Below are 18,342 nucleotides of genomic sequence, written 5' to 3' on the forward strand. Positions count from 1 at the left end.
TCTTCAAAGGGACATCCTGGAGCAGAAAATGGGCCGTGCTAAAGTTTAAATAATAAACAAGACAATCTGCCTGATGTCAATATGTGCTTGTTATTTGTTTGAGCACATCCTTAATCCCAGTCACCCACATGTCCAATGCAAGCATGAATAACTGCATTCCTGGCATTTTCAAATGTTAGCTAGTGCTGTTCCAGGCCAAAATTTCCCAAATCCAGACAGAACACACATTTTTTCAGCCACAGTTTTCATCTGGGGGCTGATGAACCATGAACACATGTATAGGCAAACATACAGAGACAATTGTTGCTGCTGTTCTATGGGACAATTGCCCTTGTCTCTACCCTGCAGTTTTACTGCTCACATTAAAACACACAAAGACAAAATGTCCATTTCAGCATCAGTAGGGTGGTGGTGGCGTGCAGCCCTCTCCACCAAAAAGCTAGACAAAAGTATGTCCTTGTTGTCATGGACAGAACATGCCATTCTGCAGCAAGCAGACTGATGCTGTTGTCATGTACTCTGCAGCTTTACAATTATAGCCCAAACACAAGGGACATTTGTCAATCATAAAGGGGGAACTGACCAACTGAGCAGTCCTGGGTCTGGAGCAAGGGGCTAGTCAGAAAACTATTATTCTCTCTCCATTTTCTGTTCAATGATAAGCATACAGCACACCTAGTATTTTAGCTGTAATAAGTTTGTTCAGGGTCAATCCACACATATTGCTAGCCTAGTCATTATTTAAACCGACAGTAAACACAAAGAATAATAATAAGCAGTGCCAAGTCGCAACAATCACCTGTGCAGTTATAACCCTGCCATTACAACAAAGAATGTAATGTGCATTTAAATATGACATCATACATAATTAGGGACCTAAACTTTGGTTGAACTGGACTGTATGACTGACAATCACTAACAGTTGGCTAACAGCTTTAACTGGTCTGTGTCAATAGTTGTTCTGCACATGCTCTTTCTAATTATGAAGTCACGTTTAACCTCCCCTAAATAAACCAAGGGCTGAAAATGTTGGTGCAATGCATGAATTGTGTGCACACACAGTACATGCCGTGTACATGCATTGAACATTCAATGAGACCTATACATAGCAGCCACTTTAAGGGAGAGTGATTGAATGTGACATTTTGAGATCAGCAGCGTCAGAAGTAGTGTTCTGGGTTTTAAATAACTTTTTGATTTCTGTGGTAAAAATGCTTTTCAAATTCTGTTTAATAATCTGCCAAAATCATGCATGCAATGCATGCATTAAAATAGTAAAACATAAAAAGGCATAAAATATCACAGAGACCCTTGATAAAAAAATTAAAAAACATACAGATTTATCTGAAGGAGTAATTTCTTACGATTACAGTTTGCCCATTCTTTTATATGCAGCCAATAGCAGGGGCAGTCTATGGAAATAGTCTCTTAATGATGCATTCCTTAATGAGTCAATACATTAAATAATGTATTTCCCGATAAAAGTGAATATGAATTATGCTTAAACTAGGGGCTGATTCGATTTGAGCATTAGGGTCACCGAATAACTCTCTGCTCATCATTTGCGTGATCAATGTGTGTGTGAAGGTGCAGAGTGTCCACATTGGCTGTTGCTATGTTACCAAGTCAAAAGAAGGAGGTTGGTAAGGCATGGATTTAAAAATGGCTTCTCCCTGTTCTTTAAAGGCCTTCAGTAAAACTGCTAATGTTAATATGTGTGGAACAGAATAATTAGAAGGTGGATTATCAATCACATAGAACTTTATATTTTCATGGAAGAATATGTTTTATTCATCAACTGTCTTAGAAAAAAAGCCACAGTCAACAACATAAATGTATACTGTCCTAAATCAGCAATGTAAAATGGTTTTAAGTCAATTGAAGCAGAGCAAGGGCCAATTAAAACCATGTACTTAGCCAACCCATTCAATACTTAAGCAGACCAATTATTTGTAAACAGGAGAGGTTAAAGAGATTTAAATCATTATTAAGTTTGTAATTCAGGGGACTGCACCTAGAATACACCACATGGGGAAAATCTATGTCAGTACAACATTTTAAAAGGCTATTTTTCCATCAAGTAGTTGTGAAAATATTTAACTAAAAGCCGAAAATGTCAACCTGCTGGTGGCGCGAGAGATGGACACACCGACACGGTTACTAGCATGAAGACCTTTAGAAGTTACCTTCTAAAGGTCTTCCTGCCCAAGCCCTTATGTCCTGTTCTGCTAGCTCCTGTTTACTGATATTGCTTTGTCTATACTGCAACAAAATAGTTTATCTTTACCCCCCACCCTCAAACAGATATGAACAATAAAACGAGCCTTAAACCCCCCAAGTCAACAATGCCTTTAATTATTTGTTTTTAAAAAAGGGGCCTGGGATACTAACTAACCTTGGATAAGTTTATAAGGGTAACGTCGTCGAACATGAAACTGCCAGTAGTGGGGTCTTAGCCACTTCCTCAATGCAGTAATGCGCGCCCACAGGAGGTGGTTTTAGAAAAGCAAGTATATGTTAACATCCACCACGGGCATGTGTCGCCCTCCCCCATCCAAAATACTACAGTATCATCACACGGGAACGCGCATTTTAGCAACTGGGTCTTTTAGCCGACGCATCGCATAGAGACACTCCCTTTAACACAAGCACGGTGCCCTTTAAACAAACTAACATTACGCCAGATACGTTGAATAACGCAAGTCTGCAGTTCGGTTTAAAGCACAATAAAAACAGCAAGGAAACCCAAGAAGTAGTGCAACATTGTCCTAAACTGCAATATATAAGTAACTGCTCAGGCTTGCTGCCGTGAGAAGGAAACAGTTGAGAACAAAAAGTCGCTCGGAGATGCCCCGAGTGAGTCCGGTAATAGATGGCTATTTACATCGATAACGGTCCCACAGAGGCGAAATTCAACCGGTAAAATTATACACCCTGTAACTGGCATTGTTCTTACCTACACAGTGAATGAGTTTGTGTTTCCAAGAGTCAAGTTCCTGCCGAAAGCCGCGCCTGTCGATTGTGCATTGCTGCCTTTTACACTGACTCGCCATTTTCTATCGTTCTTGTCTGGCGGGCACGAGCACGGGAAGAGGAAGCTCTCTGCTAAGTGAACGCGCGCGCCTCTGTCTCGAAGAAGAAATCACTCCCGAGGGAAATGTAGGTTTCAGACACACCGACTAACCAAAAAGTGAAATTCAATTATTAAGTCAGTAACTAAGTAAATAAATATACATAATAAATACAATATTACATTTAGACCACCAATGTTAACAACAACAGTGGTATTTTCCCTTAAAAATAGGTTGATGGCAGTTAATAGCTATCAAATCGATTGTGGCTGAGGTATTTTTCTTTTACTTAAAAGGCCAGTCACTGGGTAGCATATTCTGGGTTTTATCCAAGGCTGGATTAACAACCAAGCAAAGCACGCAACTGCCCCAGGGTCCTAGACCCACAGAGCCACAAGGCCCCAGATTTACTATGTGGCAAACAGTAGCCTATGTGGTGATTTGCTTAATTGACTAAAATAAACTGAAATGGTTAGGCCTCAAGGCAGGTCCTGCATTTTTGACCGATGCTTTAGGCATGGCTCTAGAGATGGTCGTCCCACCACTTTGGTCCAGACTGAAATATCTCTATAGATTGCCATGATGTTTTTGTACATATATTCATCTTTCCTAAAGGATGAAGATTAATTACTTTTCCTAGTGCGCCACCAACAGGTCAAAGTCTTCACTTATCCTATGAAACATATCAACTTCTACAGGATGGGTTGGCACAAAATTCAATGCAGACATTGATGGTTTCTGTACGATGTATCCTACAGACTTGATGTACGCCGTGATCCACTTACTTTTCCTCTTGGGCAGTTATTCTCAAAGTGGAGTCCATTATGTGGCAGTCTGCTAAAAGTTTTCAGTTTTAAGAATCATTCATTAATTATTTTTATTTTTTACAAAGGGCTTTATAGATCAACAAATAATATTTATTTTTTAAATCTATAATGGTTAATAGATTACATTCTAATCTAAAAAATCTATAACTCTTAGAATATGCATGTTTAATACATGTCTAATATCTTTCTAATACATTTCGACTGTGTTGTTCCAAGGCACATATATGAAGGGATCCCGGTTTATATTATCTACATAATATGTTATCTAAAAAATTGAGAATCTCTGCTCTGGGGCTACCAGGAGGTTTTTGTATTTGATACATTTCACCTATGGATTACTCTGAAACTTGGTCAACACATTCATGTACACTATATGATGAATTGTTATCAATTTGATCACCTGACCTTCCATCCAGCATCCATCATCTGCTCAAAATGTAATTCTGTCTAAAACTCTGGTTTATGACTAAACCAATGCCTATGAAGCTACCCTGTGAGAAACATTAGCTGAATCATATGGTGTTTTCTGTGGAATATAATAATAGTAATAACAATAATAACAATAATATGTGTTGTTATTGTTATTGTTGGCGTTATTAGAAATAGTAATGGTGGTGGTAGTAGTAGTAGTATTGATAAAAAATAATGTATTGATAACATCTTTATTTATATTTTACTCAGTAGCCTACTTTATATGCAGTGTATGGCCTACATATTACATACACTAATATTACTACAGCCAATTAAACTGCGGTACTGTTGAGTGCTTCAATAAGCTTCAGTGAAATGCCCAACAGCCTTTTATGAAAATGTCTGCCACAGTTTTTATATGCTGTAGGATACTAGGCCAATCAGAGAAAGTTTTCAATGATAGCCAACAACTGTCATGCAATGAAACAGGGCAGCAGTCTTGTCAGGCTGCAGTGATGCTTTTTTTAATGCTGCCTTTAAGTGCTGTCGGAATTATTGCAATCCTGACCTGAGCCGCGCATAAACGCCAGCACGAACACTACAACAAAAGTGAGCAGGGCTTGTAGAGAGGGAATAGTTTACTAAATTAATTAATACAATTTTTTTTGTTTAGTCTTTATCAGTCAAAGAGCATATGAAGCAAGTCAAAGTATGTGTCGATTTAATTATATTATATAGGAAGATATTTAGCAATTTACATATATATGTATACTAAAATAAAACAACGACAACTAAAGCACTTTTTATGAAGATGTTCTTATTTTGTGACTGACCCAGCGCACCTATGTGAGTATCTTTTACGACTCTTGATCTGGGAAGTAGGAGTTTACGAAGAGTACTTAAATGCGCCATACGTTTCTCAGCCGGTGTTTTCATATTTTTACGCCCCTCCGCTCTCGGACGGTGGCTTCAATGCTTCAGAGACAACACACGTAGCGTACAGGTAAATTATAGCGTTAATAGGTGTTAATAGGTCTTTTTGCTTAATAGTTGTGTTGCCATAGGTTACTGTCGATTGACATAGGCTTGTCATTTCAAGCGATAGCCTATTTAGCAACATGTATGTAAAGGCTGCACTGAGTGAAACACATTGGCAGTCTAAATTGGATGTTTACAATAACGTTAGGGCATTTCGATCTTGTGTGAGTTGATTCATTATTTAGGCTATGCAATGGTGACTGCATAGGTAAAACTACACCTGACTGCCATTCTGTAACACCCAGTCATATATACTAAACAGTATTTCGAAATGGTCTCTATGCGATAAACGTTTGTGTATATCTGCAGTCATGCTACAGTCACGTTTTCCAGCCTATTTCTTTACAGAAGGCGTTTCGCCCCCAAATGTTATTTTAAACTGGGCTCACACACCAGCATCACCACCACCAACACTCACTAGGCATTAAACAGACTTCTTAGATTAACAGTTATTGGATCTGGTGTAACTCGTCTTTATCCTTTGATCCTTTGACTACAGGAATATGCACTCACACTAATTCTCCCCCACAACAATTCTAACAATAATTTCCACCCTATTAAATTATCTAAAGACACAACAACATCAACAAACTAAAGATATTTGATTGTGAAACCTGCATTACCTAAAAAGTGGAGTGCTTTTCTTTTAAATGTAAATGGTCAGTATAGATGTGTTCTTAAGCTCTGTTGACAATAAGTGTGTCTGTGTGTTAAAAACAGGGGGGACATGACTCTGACCAGAGGATCTTTCACCTATGCCAGTGGGGAAGAGTACCACGGCGAGTGGAAAGAAGGCAAGACAGTCCTGCTTCTCAGTTTTAAATTCAGTTTGTGTGCAAACATTACCAATTTAACTTCAGAGATATGACAAGCTCACACTTGCACCTTCTGCACTGTACATTTAGTCCTCATTATTCTCCAAGGCAGCATTGTGTTAGTTATCAACTGAGTGAATGAGAATGAGGAAAATGCATACAGTGTTTGTTACCAACAGTGGATTTAACTCAGGTATTCTAGTATGCAGGGACCCCATTGACACATTTCCCCTAAATTCCAGTAAAAAATGAATATCAATAATTGGTTAACAATATTTTGCCAACCTTCCCTATTGTGTTTTTACTTTTCTAAAGGGTCTAATCTCTTCCACACCTACCTGTGCCTTATTTCAGCTTGACTCATGCACTATAGTTCTAGTTTTTAAACATGGTCTCATGCACACATGCAAGTACATTTTGACCATATTTCACAAAGCTATGCCTGAGGAGAATGGCAAATGCAATTGGAAAAGAGTGCTGTGGATTATCCTCTGAATATGTCTTGTGACATTAGCTAAAGTAACAGCACTCAAATGCAAGTACCAGTGGAAGCAAAGCAGAAACTTTAAGGTGTGTGCCCTCTGACATGTTTCTAAGCTTCAGTAGTGGTTCATAGGTTACCAGGAAGGGAATGCAAGTACATTCCTTGACTGTTTTCACAGTCTGGATCCTAAAGTGGAAATCCCTGCTAAAAAATCTGCTGGATTAGAGTGCTGTAATTCCCAACTCACAGGAGGCAGATGGGACTCCTAATTGAGTAGTAAACCTTCAGCTGACATAGAGGGGGGAGGATACCTAAATCCGAGCAAGTACTAACGCGTGGCATATGTAGTAGATCTACAATACCAAGTGAATATAAAAGCCTGAGCTGCATTGCGAGTTCAAATGTCATGCTCAGTTTGTCGTCTCTTACAGTATGTTGCACTATTACGAAAGAGTAATCCATAAGAGGCTAAGTGGTTAGATGAGGCATCATGACACCCATGTAGATCAAATGTGAATCGACAAATGGTATCAAGGTCATTTGCCTTGACAGGATTTCTTGTGTTTCCATCATCTGTTTGAAGTTTAAGCCATTAAAACCATTAATATGTGCATATTTCCAGGTCGGAGGCATGGAGTTGGCCAGCTCAAGTTTCAGGATGGAACCTGCTTCTCTGGCCAGTTTGAGAATGGACTCTTCCATGGCTCTGGTGTACTGCTCTTTACAGATGGATCCAGGTGGGCAAGCCAAGAAAGAAGAAGCAAGTTTTGTCCTCCATCAAAAGTTACAAATGACACCCTGCTCTCTTTACACCATGACAGGTACGAAGGAGAATTTGCACATGGAAAGTTTCAAGGTGCGGGAGTATTCAGTCGATGCGATGGTATGAAGTTTGAAGGAGAATTCAAAGACGGACGTGTGGAGGGATATGGTAAGGCTGTTTCATCACTTGGAACAGTTTGTTCATCAGGATGTCAGTAGTATCTCTCTGGGGTTGTTCATTGTGTCCTGTGTGTGTGCCTCCAGGGCTATTGACTTTCCCAGATGGAGCTCATGGTGTCCCACGAAACGAGGGCTTGTTTCAAAACCACAAGCTGCAGAAAAGAGAGAAGTGTCCAGGAGTGGTGCAGCGTGCGCAGGCTTCAGCCTCCAATGCTCGCATTCTGGCACTTTGACTGTCATGGACCCTGGAGGAGACACGGTCAGGGTTCCAGTGCCATCCAGGAGGGCCTCAAGGATGTGTACTCGTATACTCCCCTCCATCTCTTCTCTCTTTTTTCACCATCACTTTCTTTTTTTCTTTTTCTGCGTCTTCCTTGCTTAGCCTTCACAGTGGCTTGGAACGCACATGCAATTTGACCAAACAATGGCTTTCTTTCATGAAGTACACCTTTAACTTCACAAGTCATGTAAACTCCAAATGCTGCTGTGTTTCCCTTGCTCTAATTCTTGTACTCATAAACAGTGTCTTAGCATTTTACTCTAGAATAGTTAGCTTTCCTATATCAAACAATAGAATATGGGAGACCTCTTCTTACCATGTTATTGCACATCTGGTACTTTAAAGATGGTTTTTTTGTCCTCCTGCATTAGGAGTAGGTTCAAAGTAAGTCTGTATGTTGAAGACTTTAGCCACTAATGAGATCAATTCATCTTTAAAATAATGCTGCAATCCGTTACAACAGAGCGATACTTAAAGGTCCCCTGTGGGGGGTTTTGACCTCTGGTACTGCAAGCTAGCAAACATGAACAATGCACAATTTAAAAAATATTCAAAATAATTGGCTTTACAACTGTTTATTGAGGAAGGAAAGGCATAACACATGTTTTTCAGTCTTCAAAGATACACATTGTGCATTTTTGTGAAAAACAGTGAATGTGAACGTAACTTATGTTTGTTTACGAAAACACTCCACACGCACCTTTAAATCTCTTCTCTATTAACAGTGCTGCTGCAGACTTTATCTTTGCATGTATTTTGTCACTGGTGTGTCTCCTTTTAGAAGATCAGTATTCACGTTTGCCTTAAAGACATTTTGGTACGAGAGTGTAGTTCCAGGGTGTCCATCTGAGAGGACACAGTTCCCCCTCCTTCCCTTCTACTCTGCATCATTTACCCTAAGGTGGTCATCCTAATGAATTTGAGGCCTGTTTGAAGATTGCCTCCACTCTTAGGGACACGTTGTTAAGCTGGTGCTGAGTCTCTGCTACCATCACTCACAAGTCCAGCAGCTCTCCTCTCTCCAATAAACCTCATCTCCCAGTGGAAATCATGGGAGAAGAGATTTAAATCTGCTGGTTAATTCTCTCATGTTTTCCCCTGTATGACCTGAAAGACTGGACATCCTCAAAGTTGTTAAATAATCTTAATTAAATGCATTGAATTAGAGGCATAGATCTTAATTAAGGCAGCTGAATGAAATAATTTATAAACCAGATGTATATATAAAGAATATGTAATTATGTATGTGTTTTTCTGTAATGTGTATACATATTCATTGTCATTGATTGTGTTTGTCTGACCTTTCAAATGAATTAAGAAGAATTTTCTGATTGGTCAGGTAGAAAATAGTGTTACGGAGTTATCTAAGACAGTGTGGTTGAGTATTTCGAGAAATGTATGAACCGTTATAGCCAATCACAGCTCTTGTGTGATAACAGATTAATTCAGTGTACTTGAACAGTTAATACGCCTTCACAACGCATTTGTAGACGTGGCTTGCTGCCTACATAGAAATTCAACCAAAGACAATCAAATGATATTACAGGTAACGAAGCCTGGAACAGCCAACAGGAGTTACATGTGTTATTTCTTACAGCTGGACAATAAAGACAAATCAATAAGGACAAATCCACCTGGGGTTTTAGTGCGCAAGAAAAACAAAAGGACCGACGATTAAACCGGGAATTGATATGAGATTCTGTCTCTAGCCTGGATTATTGCAGTTACTGATTCTCATTGTTGTTATATTCTGTGGAGAAAAAAAAATCAATACTCAATATGAACATGAACCCATACTGCTGCTTGTTATGAATTCCCCCTTTGGTATGGCAGTGTGCTGCAAGTACAATCAGAAAGATTAACATTAGACACAGAAAACAGACCATTGCATGCATCAGTACCACACAATGATACTTTAATGTTTGCTGTATGTGCAGAGTGTGTAATATCCTGTATTTCAGATCATGTAATGGTATTTTTCCTTTCTGCTTTTTCGGAGACGGCGCCTGCTCAAGCCTTCTTTGCCTACACATGTCTGCCTGAGTGGAACTGAATTCACAACAATTCCACGTCTATTTCCTACTGGAAACAAATGGTGCTTTAAAAGCGTGCCTGTCCAGACTTTCACCTGCCTGGAAAATATCATTGCTGTGGTTACATTTTTTCAGTAACAATGTAATGTTGCTTTGAGTGCTCTTAGATAAAACTACTGTACAGTATCCTCTCATTCTCCTGGAGTAGGTCTGGATATGTATCGGATAGGCGGTAATGTGTTTAATAAAGCCTTGTGTTAAAAAAAGAAACATTGTGCTTGCTTGGACACAGTAACATGACAAAGTAGTTATATTTTAGATGATAATGCAGCAATTTCTGATGTTCTAACACAAAGGGTTAGTATGTGCAGCTATAGATCGTGTGCATGTGACGTCACGCTTATTTCCCAACCATGTTGGTTGTATACACAACCAAGACGGCGGCCGTTCACGTGTGAGTTGCTGCAACGCTTCGTAATTTTCTTTGTAGTTAAACGTCTTGAAAGAAAATGGCAATCGTGTGCGCAGTGTATAATTGTGGTAATAACGCTACTCGTGACCCAGAGAAACGGTTCTTTAGATTTCCTAAAATCATCAAAAACAACGATCCACAAAAGAGGGATGAATTGCTGTCTACCGAACGCCGTAAACTGTGGTTTAGCAAAATAACTCGTGAGGATTTAACAGAAGAAAAAGCATTTATTTGTGCGTTGGTTGCCCACGACGTTTCAATATAATCCGACGGCTTTAGTGTGTACGGGTCAAGGCTGCAAATTTGGACTTTTCCTCTGAATCTTGCCTTTGCAGAGGACTCCAGAGAGTCACAATACTTTGAAGAAGTCGGAGTTGTATTGTTGTTGATGTTCGCTTTAGATGCCATTGTTGTATTTGTATACCAACCAACATGGCGTCGCACACATACGTCACACAGTTTTGTCATGTGTTTGCACAAGAAGAATAGATAAAGAAGTTTAATCATTTCATGGATAAACAGGTTCCTCTGGTTTTTGGCTGCTATACAGCACGGAGCAGAAGCAACCAGTTTTCCCATCCCCCTCCTCATTCTACACCACTCCAGCCCTCAGCAACAGCATACTGATTGTAGCTCACATTGCATTGAAAACAACAGAAGTAAAGCTGTAAAACATATATCAGTCCAACAGATTTAATCCTTCAGATCCACAAACTAAATTACATTGACATCATACTGTAATATCTCTGTTAGGGTCAGGTTGACAAAATAAATGTCTGTATGTATGTAGTTTGCATAACCCTGTGTTGTACATGGTACGTGTCCTTGACGGTTACACAGCGTTGCCTTGAACAGGAAATACTGTGTGTGGTTGATAATGTATCTGATGAGTTGTCTGCAATGAACAAATTGCTTTTTAATACACAGTGACTGCATGCTTTTCAAAAACAGCATTTTGCATTCACATTATGAAAAATAAAATGTGCTCACAAAATGAATGGCTGTATGTGTAATGACTAACTGTACACAAACAACTGCATTGCAAGCAGTGGAGCAAGCTGTTGGTATCCCCAGTGCGAATGACCAACCTCCCTTAGGAACATTTGAGCCACTGATGATAGAAGGAAAATATGTCCAGTGAGCTCCCCTTGAATCCCTGACTTTAGCGGGGGCATACCGGCCATCTCTGCTATCGTCAGCTGACATCTCAAACACAGTGCTACTGTGTGCTCTGGCCTTGTCTGTCGCCTCCATAAAACAAGGACCTCTTGATGTATATCTAAACACAGCTTCCACACAGCACTATCTATTAATATTATTCAACTTCCAAAGGCATCTCAAATCAGATATGAAACATCCTTGAGAGTGATCATCAGATCATAAAGCTCTTTAGAAGCGAATATCAAAAGCCAAGGCTTGGCAGAAAGATTTAAGCAATTCAGCTTTGTTTCCCCCATTTGTGTGTTTGTTTCTCCTTCTTTAAAATAAGCAGATAATTTCGAATCTGTCACATACAAGCTGACGTTTTCCAGTGTGAGAGTTCAGACTAATCTCAGAGGTTTAACCGCCATGCCCTAGAAAGGCAGATTTGGATTGTGAGCACATTTAATGCATATACTCAAAAATGATGTACACAGACCTACAGTGGAATTACAGAATCTATTTTGAAGACAGATCATAGAAAGTGATTAAAAGGTATAAAAAATGTACTGCATGATTAGATTTACAGCTTTTTCATTAATCATTCCTCTCTCTCGAGGTGTTTTCAGGTCCCATCTCCCTCAGCTTCTCCAGTGTGTGCAGGGTCTCCATGATGTCAAACTGCCATTCTTTAACCTGCTGCACTGCGGTCACTCCCTCCTGTAACACAGTTCATACTGTTTGTTAGCGAGGGGTCATATTGTATAGTATTAGCCACTGCATGTTAGTTTCTTATATGCAATCAATAAGTAGGCCTATCCTTTAAAGGAACTGTTTGACACTTTGGGAAATAACATTTATTCTCTTTTATTAGGAGGTTTGACTGAGAAAATTAATATCACTCTCATGTCTACATCTACGTTAAACGTGAGGCTGATCTCTTTCTGTAATCATTAGCATTTCATGGGTTAGCTTAGCTTAGCACAAATACTGGAAACACGAGGAAACAGCTAGCCTGGCTCTGTCCAGGAACAAAAATAACAAAATACGTCAACCAGCACCTCAAAAGCTTACCAATTAACACCTTATATCTTGTCTATTAAATCCATTTAAAAAAAAAAAGGTAATGGGCTATAACTTGTTAATGTTTCTAGTCTTTATGCTAAAATAACCTGAATAGCTGCTGGCTGTCGCATCAATCTAACAAAAAACAAAAAGGTATTTCCCAAAATGTCAAACTATTCCTTTAAAATCATCGTCAATACAAACCAGACTTGCACAACAGGTAGAGAAACTCACATGATTTTTAATTGTTGTGTCCGCCCCTGCATCTAGGAGCAGCTTCACTATCTTGTATCTGTTGAGTTGCACAGCATCATGAAGGGCTGTGTCCCCTTCCTGTGAGTACAAAAATAAATCTATTAGTGGAAGAAATGAATTATAGAGATGATGAAACATGCTGTTGAGCCTCTGCCTACCCTGTCACTGGAGTTGATTTTGGCACAACAGGACAGCAGGTACTCCACAATGTCCATGTGGCCTGTTCTTGTGGCCACATGCAGAGGAGTGCTGTCCAACTGCAATGTGGACATTGACATATATTCAGTGTGACAAACACATAAAGGACCAAATGTATACACATACAGTATGTTCACAGAGTATGAGTTCCGGTACAAAATTCAGGTACAAATAAAATGCACATTCACCTTATCTCTAACATTCAGGTCAGCCCCGTGGCTCTTCAGTGCTTTGACAACTCCCAGGCTTCCCCCTCTGCAGGCCCAATGTATGGCCCTGGAGCCCAGCTGAAACACAGTAGATGGCCCGATTCTATTAATAGTGCTCTCTTCAGGCCACTAGAGGCTGGAGCTTTAGTGAGTGAAGATAATCTCAACCAATCTCATCATCATCTTTACAAACAAGCCATGTGTCTGCACGTCTTACTTGATCTTTAAAGTTGATATTGGCTCCTTTTTCTAAAAGCATTTGGACAACTGCAGTGTGTCCTTCCACAGATGCACGGTGCAGCGCTGTCCTCTTCAGCTGGAAAGTAAAAATATATATAGTAGTATAAGTAGAAATTGCTTGTTGTAGTATGTGGTAAATGTATCTGATTTACTGCCACCCAGGGAGAGCATACCTCATCATGGACATTAGGGTTCCCGCCATCAGCCAGATATTTATCTATTACATTCAGTTTCCCTAGTCTGGCTGCATTCATGAATTCTGCAGTATCCGTAGGCCCTATCTGTCACACACACACACACACACACACACACACACACACACACACACACACACACACACACACACACACACACACACACACACACACACAGAAACACAAAGGGACAAGGGTGACAGAGATTACATTTTTACATCCCTGTTGTGCACATGAAGATAAGATTTCTGGAAATTGTAGCTCACCACAGGGATTTCCACAGACACCCTTGGCGAGAATGTTTTATTTTTTTCTCTTTTGCACAGCTCTGTGATATTCTCTCCTACACTCAGGTCCAACATTTCACAGTGTAGGTCTGAGGAGATCCTCCTCACTCTTTCCTCTGCGATAATGTAAAAAAAAACAACTCTATAAGAAAACCCAGATAACATGGACATGGATTAGTTTGCAAAGCAGATGTGCCTGGGAATGGTAGTGTTAATGTCAAGATAAATTCACAGCATAGTGTAAACTAGGCTTGGTCATAGCCAAAGTAATGTTCCCAATAAACTGCTTCTCATATTCTGTTAATATATTTTTACATAATTTATCAATAAAAAAGAGCACTCAAATCTGTGCACATTCTCTTTTAATAAGCTACATTTCAGTCAAAGACCTTCTTCAAGGCTCTGACTGAAAATTTGCTGATTAAAAAAGATTTTAACAGATATGTGCTAAAAGTGTGCGTGTGCTCTTTTTAATTAAGCTTGATATCTCCAGCACCTCAGTGTGATACTGGGTGAGCAGTGTTTTCTTTCTCTACATAATTTATCAATGACATGACATGGAGTTCAAAGAAACCTGTCTTTGTGAGCATGTGACCCTTTCTGCATTCCTGTTTCATTTGACTGATTTATAAAGTAACATGGCATTGTTATTCATACTATTGATGACAAGTTTCTTTTGTCTATTATGCATGAAACCATTTGATTGCCAGAAACTCATGACTTTGGTCCAAGTAATTCGACTTTACATACATAATAACCTCTTCTGTTGGCAGTTCTTTATTTGGTTTGATGCACATAAAAGGAATACACATTTTTTGACTGTGTGCTGTAGTGCTGTGTCAGAAATAAAAGGTAAAATGTGTATGGTGTCACGAAAACAATTCCTTGATACACAAAGTTAACTATTGAAGCAAACATAATTATCATGTTTATGTATTTGGATGACTGTCAATTAAAGAAAAATATGATTTAGTTAAATGTCACTTTACTCACATCAGGTTATGATGGAAAAGAAAATTATCCAAATTCATCAATCAAATTCGAGCAATTTTATATCTACTTGATAAGTATGTGTGTTTTTCAATGTATCCGCAGACAGATGCTGAAGTAGGCGGACATACATCTAATCCTCATGCTCAGGGCTTCATTTCGATGCTGGCACGTAACAGCTCATTAATTCACATGTCTTCACATAAAATATCTATTCAACGAGTAGTCACAAATCAGGGCTTTTCAAATTGTGATATTATGGTATCAATAACATTTATTATTTTTAAGAAAAACAATCTCTAGTGGTGAGTGTCTAATGATTATCATACTAGGAGCCATCCTTCCATATTATTTCTCTCACCTACCTGAGCTTTCTTTTCTGCTCCTGTTTTATGGTCCATCACATTGGCAGCCCACTGCACAACCTCTTCCATCTCTAATTGATACAAAGATTAAAAAGTAATTTCGAACAGTTGAAGCTTTTTATCTTGAACTAACAATTTGGAGTAAAATCTGAAGGACCGCGTGTCACTTTATACAGAAGCGCTGCAAGCCCAGTGGCCTCCTGGCTGGGTTAATGGTGGGACATTGTGTCATCCCATCAAACAGGTGTGTGTGCACTTTGGTGAGTGTGTATGCATGTATGTCTGTGTGTACTTGCCAGCATTACAATCTCCCTCTCTCTTTCCCTCTCCCTCTTTTCCTCTCTGTCATGCACACACACGCACAAACACATTTATATACAAGTACATCCAACCCTTCAGGCATGTCATGCCCCCGGTCATGAGCTGAGGGAACATTCATTCCACAAGCTCCTGGTTTTACTCACTCCTGTTGCTGCAACAGTGTGTACCTCTCTTCACAGGAGTTCAAAACTCATAAACACGCCGTTTTGGAGGATTATGTTATATATAAAAGTTTGAATACCACCAAGTGATACCTTGTAAATATCTGTTTGCTAGCAGACCGACAATCAATCATTGTCCAGCCTCAGTGTTGGTATTTTTCCCGAACCATTTTATAGGTATATCACACTGAACACATACTTGTATTAATATTAATATAATATATAATATTTATTTAAGAAAGTTTGTCTTTACTACAGAGAGATGCAATATTAGTACATTAGATATAACAACTACTTTTTAGTGTCATCCAGAGTTTATTTATCATATTTTTCTCACATTAAAATGTTTTTTTCCCCCTCTTCTTGATGACATTACATGCCAGAGTGTGACTGACGTAATGATTAACCAATGTTATTGAGGCAGTCGCAGAGTTCAGTGGAGTAGGAAGCAGCAGCAGCCATTTTAGCTACACAGCACACTGCTTTCCCCTCAAGCATGGAGCCCAGGCGAGCTGAACGTTAACCATCAGGTAACGTCTCTTCAGACTGACTGTGAGTTAAATTGTTCATATCGCTCAATTGATGTTGCTCTGGATGCTTTTAGAGGGTAGAAACAATTTAAAAAAACACATTGTTTGTTGACATTTGGTAGTGAAATAGGAAACTTGGTACTCTTATTTTTATAAATACTTGTATTAATATTAATATAATATATAATATTTATTTAAGAAAGTTTGTCTTTACTACAGAGAGACGCAATATTAGTTCATGACATTCTAGTTATAAAAAGATTGCAGATTATAATCCCTTGACCGTGAGTTTAACAATGTGTGTGTGTGTGTTTCATGAGGAAGTACAGGTGCCATGGTGACGCTGAATCATTTGACTGTAGAGGATGCAGACGATGGCTCTCCACTGCTGCATGAGGCTGCGGAGGATGCAACGCCAACGCCTGTCTTTCACAGACAGCGAGTGATCCCAAAGATTGACTCCAGGGAATGTTTCCTCAGCAGGTACATCTCTGCAGGCACTGTATTTATTTAATGGACCTGTTATTTAATGCAATAATACTTTTTTTTCTCCTCTGCCGTACAGGAGGGAGAACCTTGCCTTCAGTCTGCTGCTTCTGATCGGATGCTACTCGGCTATTTTGATTCCTGCATATCTCCCCTTGGATAAAGTGGCAACTCTCAGTGATGACAACCAACATCCCAAAGATCTGGTATAGATATACATCTTAGCAATCTTTTTTTTTATCATTTCTTGTCTCATACTAAACCTCTCTCTATGTTTCACTCTCTTTAGGTCTTATTAAATCGGTCTGCCTCCTTGCTGTCCGGCCCCTGTCAGCCTCGTTGGAGTCTGAACCACCTCAAGCCCCTGTCGTGTTCTGCAGGCCTCGTAGACATCCCTGTGTTTGTGCAGCAGGACAGGCATGTGCCCTGGGATCTGTCCCCTCCTCTGGGGCTCCGGGGCAGCGAAGAGCATCTGGCCCTGGCTCTTGCATCTCTGCCTCAGCCTGGCCTGCCTCCATCACTGAGGACTGACGGCAGCTGCAGGCGCTGTGTAGTTGTGGGCAATGGAGGGGTTCTTCATGGGAGCCATTTGGGATCCCACATAGATCAGTATGACATCATTATTAGGTATGTGCGCCAGTGTTAGACAGATGCAAGTAGTAGGATAACTTCCTAGCGTGATAGAATAGTGGCTATTTTTAACACTTGCTGATGGACTTTTTCCTCAGCAGCCAAAATTGGAACGAGGTTAAGGGAAAAGGCTTGAAATACACCACATCAATTTCATACAAAAGGATATCTCTTCTACCAGGCTGAATAATGCTCCAGTGCCTGGCTTTGAGAGAGACGCTGGTTCCCGCACCACCATCCGCCTGATTTACCCCGAGGGAGCACCTCACTCTGAAATAGAGTACGAAAAGACCACCATGGTTGCACTGGTAGTCTTTAAGAGCCTGGACCTGGCCTGGCTCACTTCTGTCATCACCAAACAGCCTCTGGTAAGCCTACATCACATCCATTGCATACAGAAATGGACTATTATATAAGCCATGCGTGTCACAGCCACTCGTGCAGCAACACCAATATCACATTATCACACTCACTGCCTCACATGCTCTACATCTCCAGGTTTGTTTGTTTATTTTTTATAGAGCTTCTGGTCCAAAATGTGGTTTTGGAGGGAGGTGGTGGATGATATTCCCCTGAGACCAGAGAGCTTCAGGATCCTCCACCCAGAGATAATTCACAAGACAGGACAAGTGCTACAGAAATATGCTCTGAAACAGGGAAACGTGAGTTCTAGCATGCTCTGCTCATGCTTTGTTGTATATTTGAATACAATACTGCATGCAAACAGTAAAACAATCCAAGAACAATGGCATGTCTGGGAGGCCTAACCTGTCCTGAATACTGGATATGCCTGGTTTAGACACATATTGACTTTGCTATAAGCCTAGGACTTAGGGGTGTGACAGATGAGCAAACACAATCTTCAGCAAAGAGGCTAACATGCTCATTCTATTACCCA

At 39.8% G+C, this 18,342-nt stretch overlaps 4 protein-coding genes across 5 annotated transcripts in view; 2 read left to right on the forward strand and 2 right to left on the reverse strand.

The window, feature by feature from the left end:
* The window catches only part of LOC115019810 (ligand-dependent corepressor-like), a 38,505-nt gene extending 35,429 nt beyond the window's left edge, over window positions 1-3,076 (reverse strand). For both annotated transcript variants that reach the window (XR_003833502.1, XM_029449428.1), the window contains exon 1: window positions 2,957-3,076. Coding sequence is in view for 1 of the 2 variants with exons in the window: in XM_029449428.1 (XP_029305288.1) it covers window positions 2,957-3,053 (97 nt within the window). In the remaining variant the exon portion in view is untranslated. The remainder of the gene's footprint in view (window positions 1-2,956) is intronic.
* Window positions 3,077-5,263: 2,187 nt separating this feature from the next.
* On the forward strand, window positions 5,264-10,171 carry morn4 (MORN repeat containing 4). Its single transcript, XM_029449429.1, has 5 exons — window positions 5,264-5,312; window positions 6,068-6,141; window positions 7,269-7,383; window positions 7,468-7,577; window positions 7,673-10,171. Exons 2-5 carry the CDS (start codon window positions 6,075-6,077, stop codon window positions 7,819-7,821), a joined length of 441 nt encoding a protein of 146 aa, XP_029305289.1. The 5' UTR covers window positions 5,264-5,312; window positions 6,068-6,074; the 3' UTR covers window positions 7,822-10,171.
* Window positions 10,172-12,110: 1,939 nt separating this feature from the next.
* Window positions 12,111-15,385, reverse strand: ankrd2 (ankyrin repeat domain 2 (stretch responsive muscle)). The gene is made up of 8 exons (XM_029450227.1): window positions 15,313-15,385; window positions 13,941-14,077; window positions 13,654-13,761; window positions 13,458-13,556; window positions 13,220-13,318; window positions 12,992-13,090; window positions 12,813-12,911; window positions 12,111-12,233 (listed from the first exon to the last, which is right to left on the reverse strand). Exons 1-8 carry the CDS (start codon window positions 15,383-15,385, stop codon window positions 12,111-12,113), a joined length of 837 nt encoding a protein of 278 aa, XP_029306087.1.
* A 925-nt stretch (window positions 15,386-16,310) lies between these two features.
* Window positions 16,311-18,342, forward strand: part of st3gal7 (ST3 beta-galactoside alpha-2,3-sialyltransferase 7) — a 3,306-nt gene continuing 1,274 nt past the window's right edge. Inside the window, exons 1-6 of the mRNA XM_029450030.1 lie at window positions 16,311-16,350; window positions 16,649-16,811; window positions 16,894-17,020; window positions 17,104-17,441; window positions 17,626-17,812; window positions 17,966-18,106. Coding sequence (XP_029305890.1) covers window positions 16,663-16,811; window positions 16,894-17,020; window positions 17,104-17,441; window positions 17,626-17,812; window positions 17,966-18,106 — 942 coding nt within the window. The 5' untranslated portion in view covers window positions 16,311-16,350; window positions 16,649-16,662. The remainder of the gene's footprint in view (window positions 16,351-16,648; window positions 16,812-16,893; window positions 17,021-17,103; window positions 17,442-17,625; window positions 17,813-17,965; window positions 18,107-18,342) is intronic.

This window comes from Cottoperca gobio, chromosome 15 (assembly GCF_900634415.1).
Source record: "Cottoperca gobio chromosome 15, fCotGob3.1, whole genome shotgun sequence".
NCBI lineage: Eukaryota > Metazoa > Chordata > Actinopteri > Perciformes > Bovichtidae > Cottoperca > Cottoperca gobio.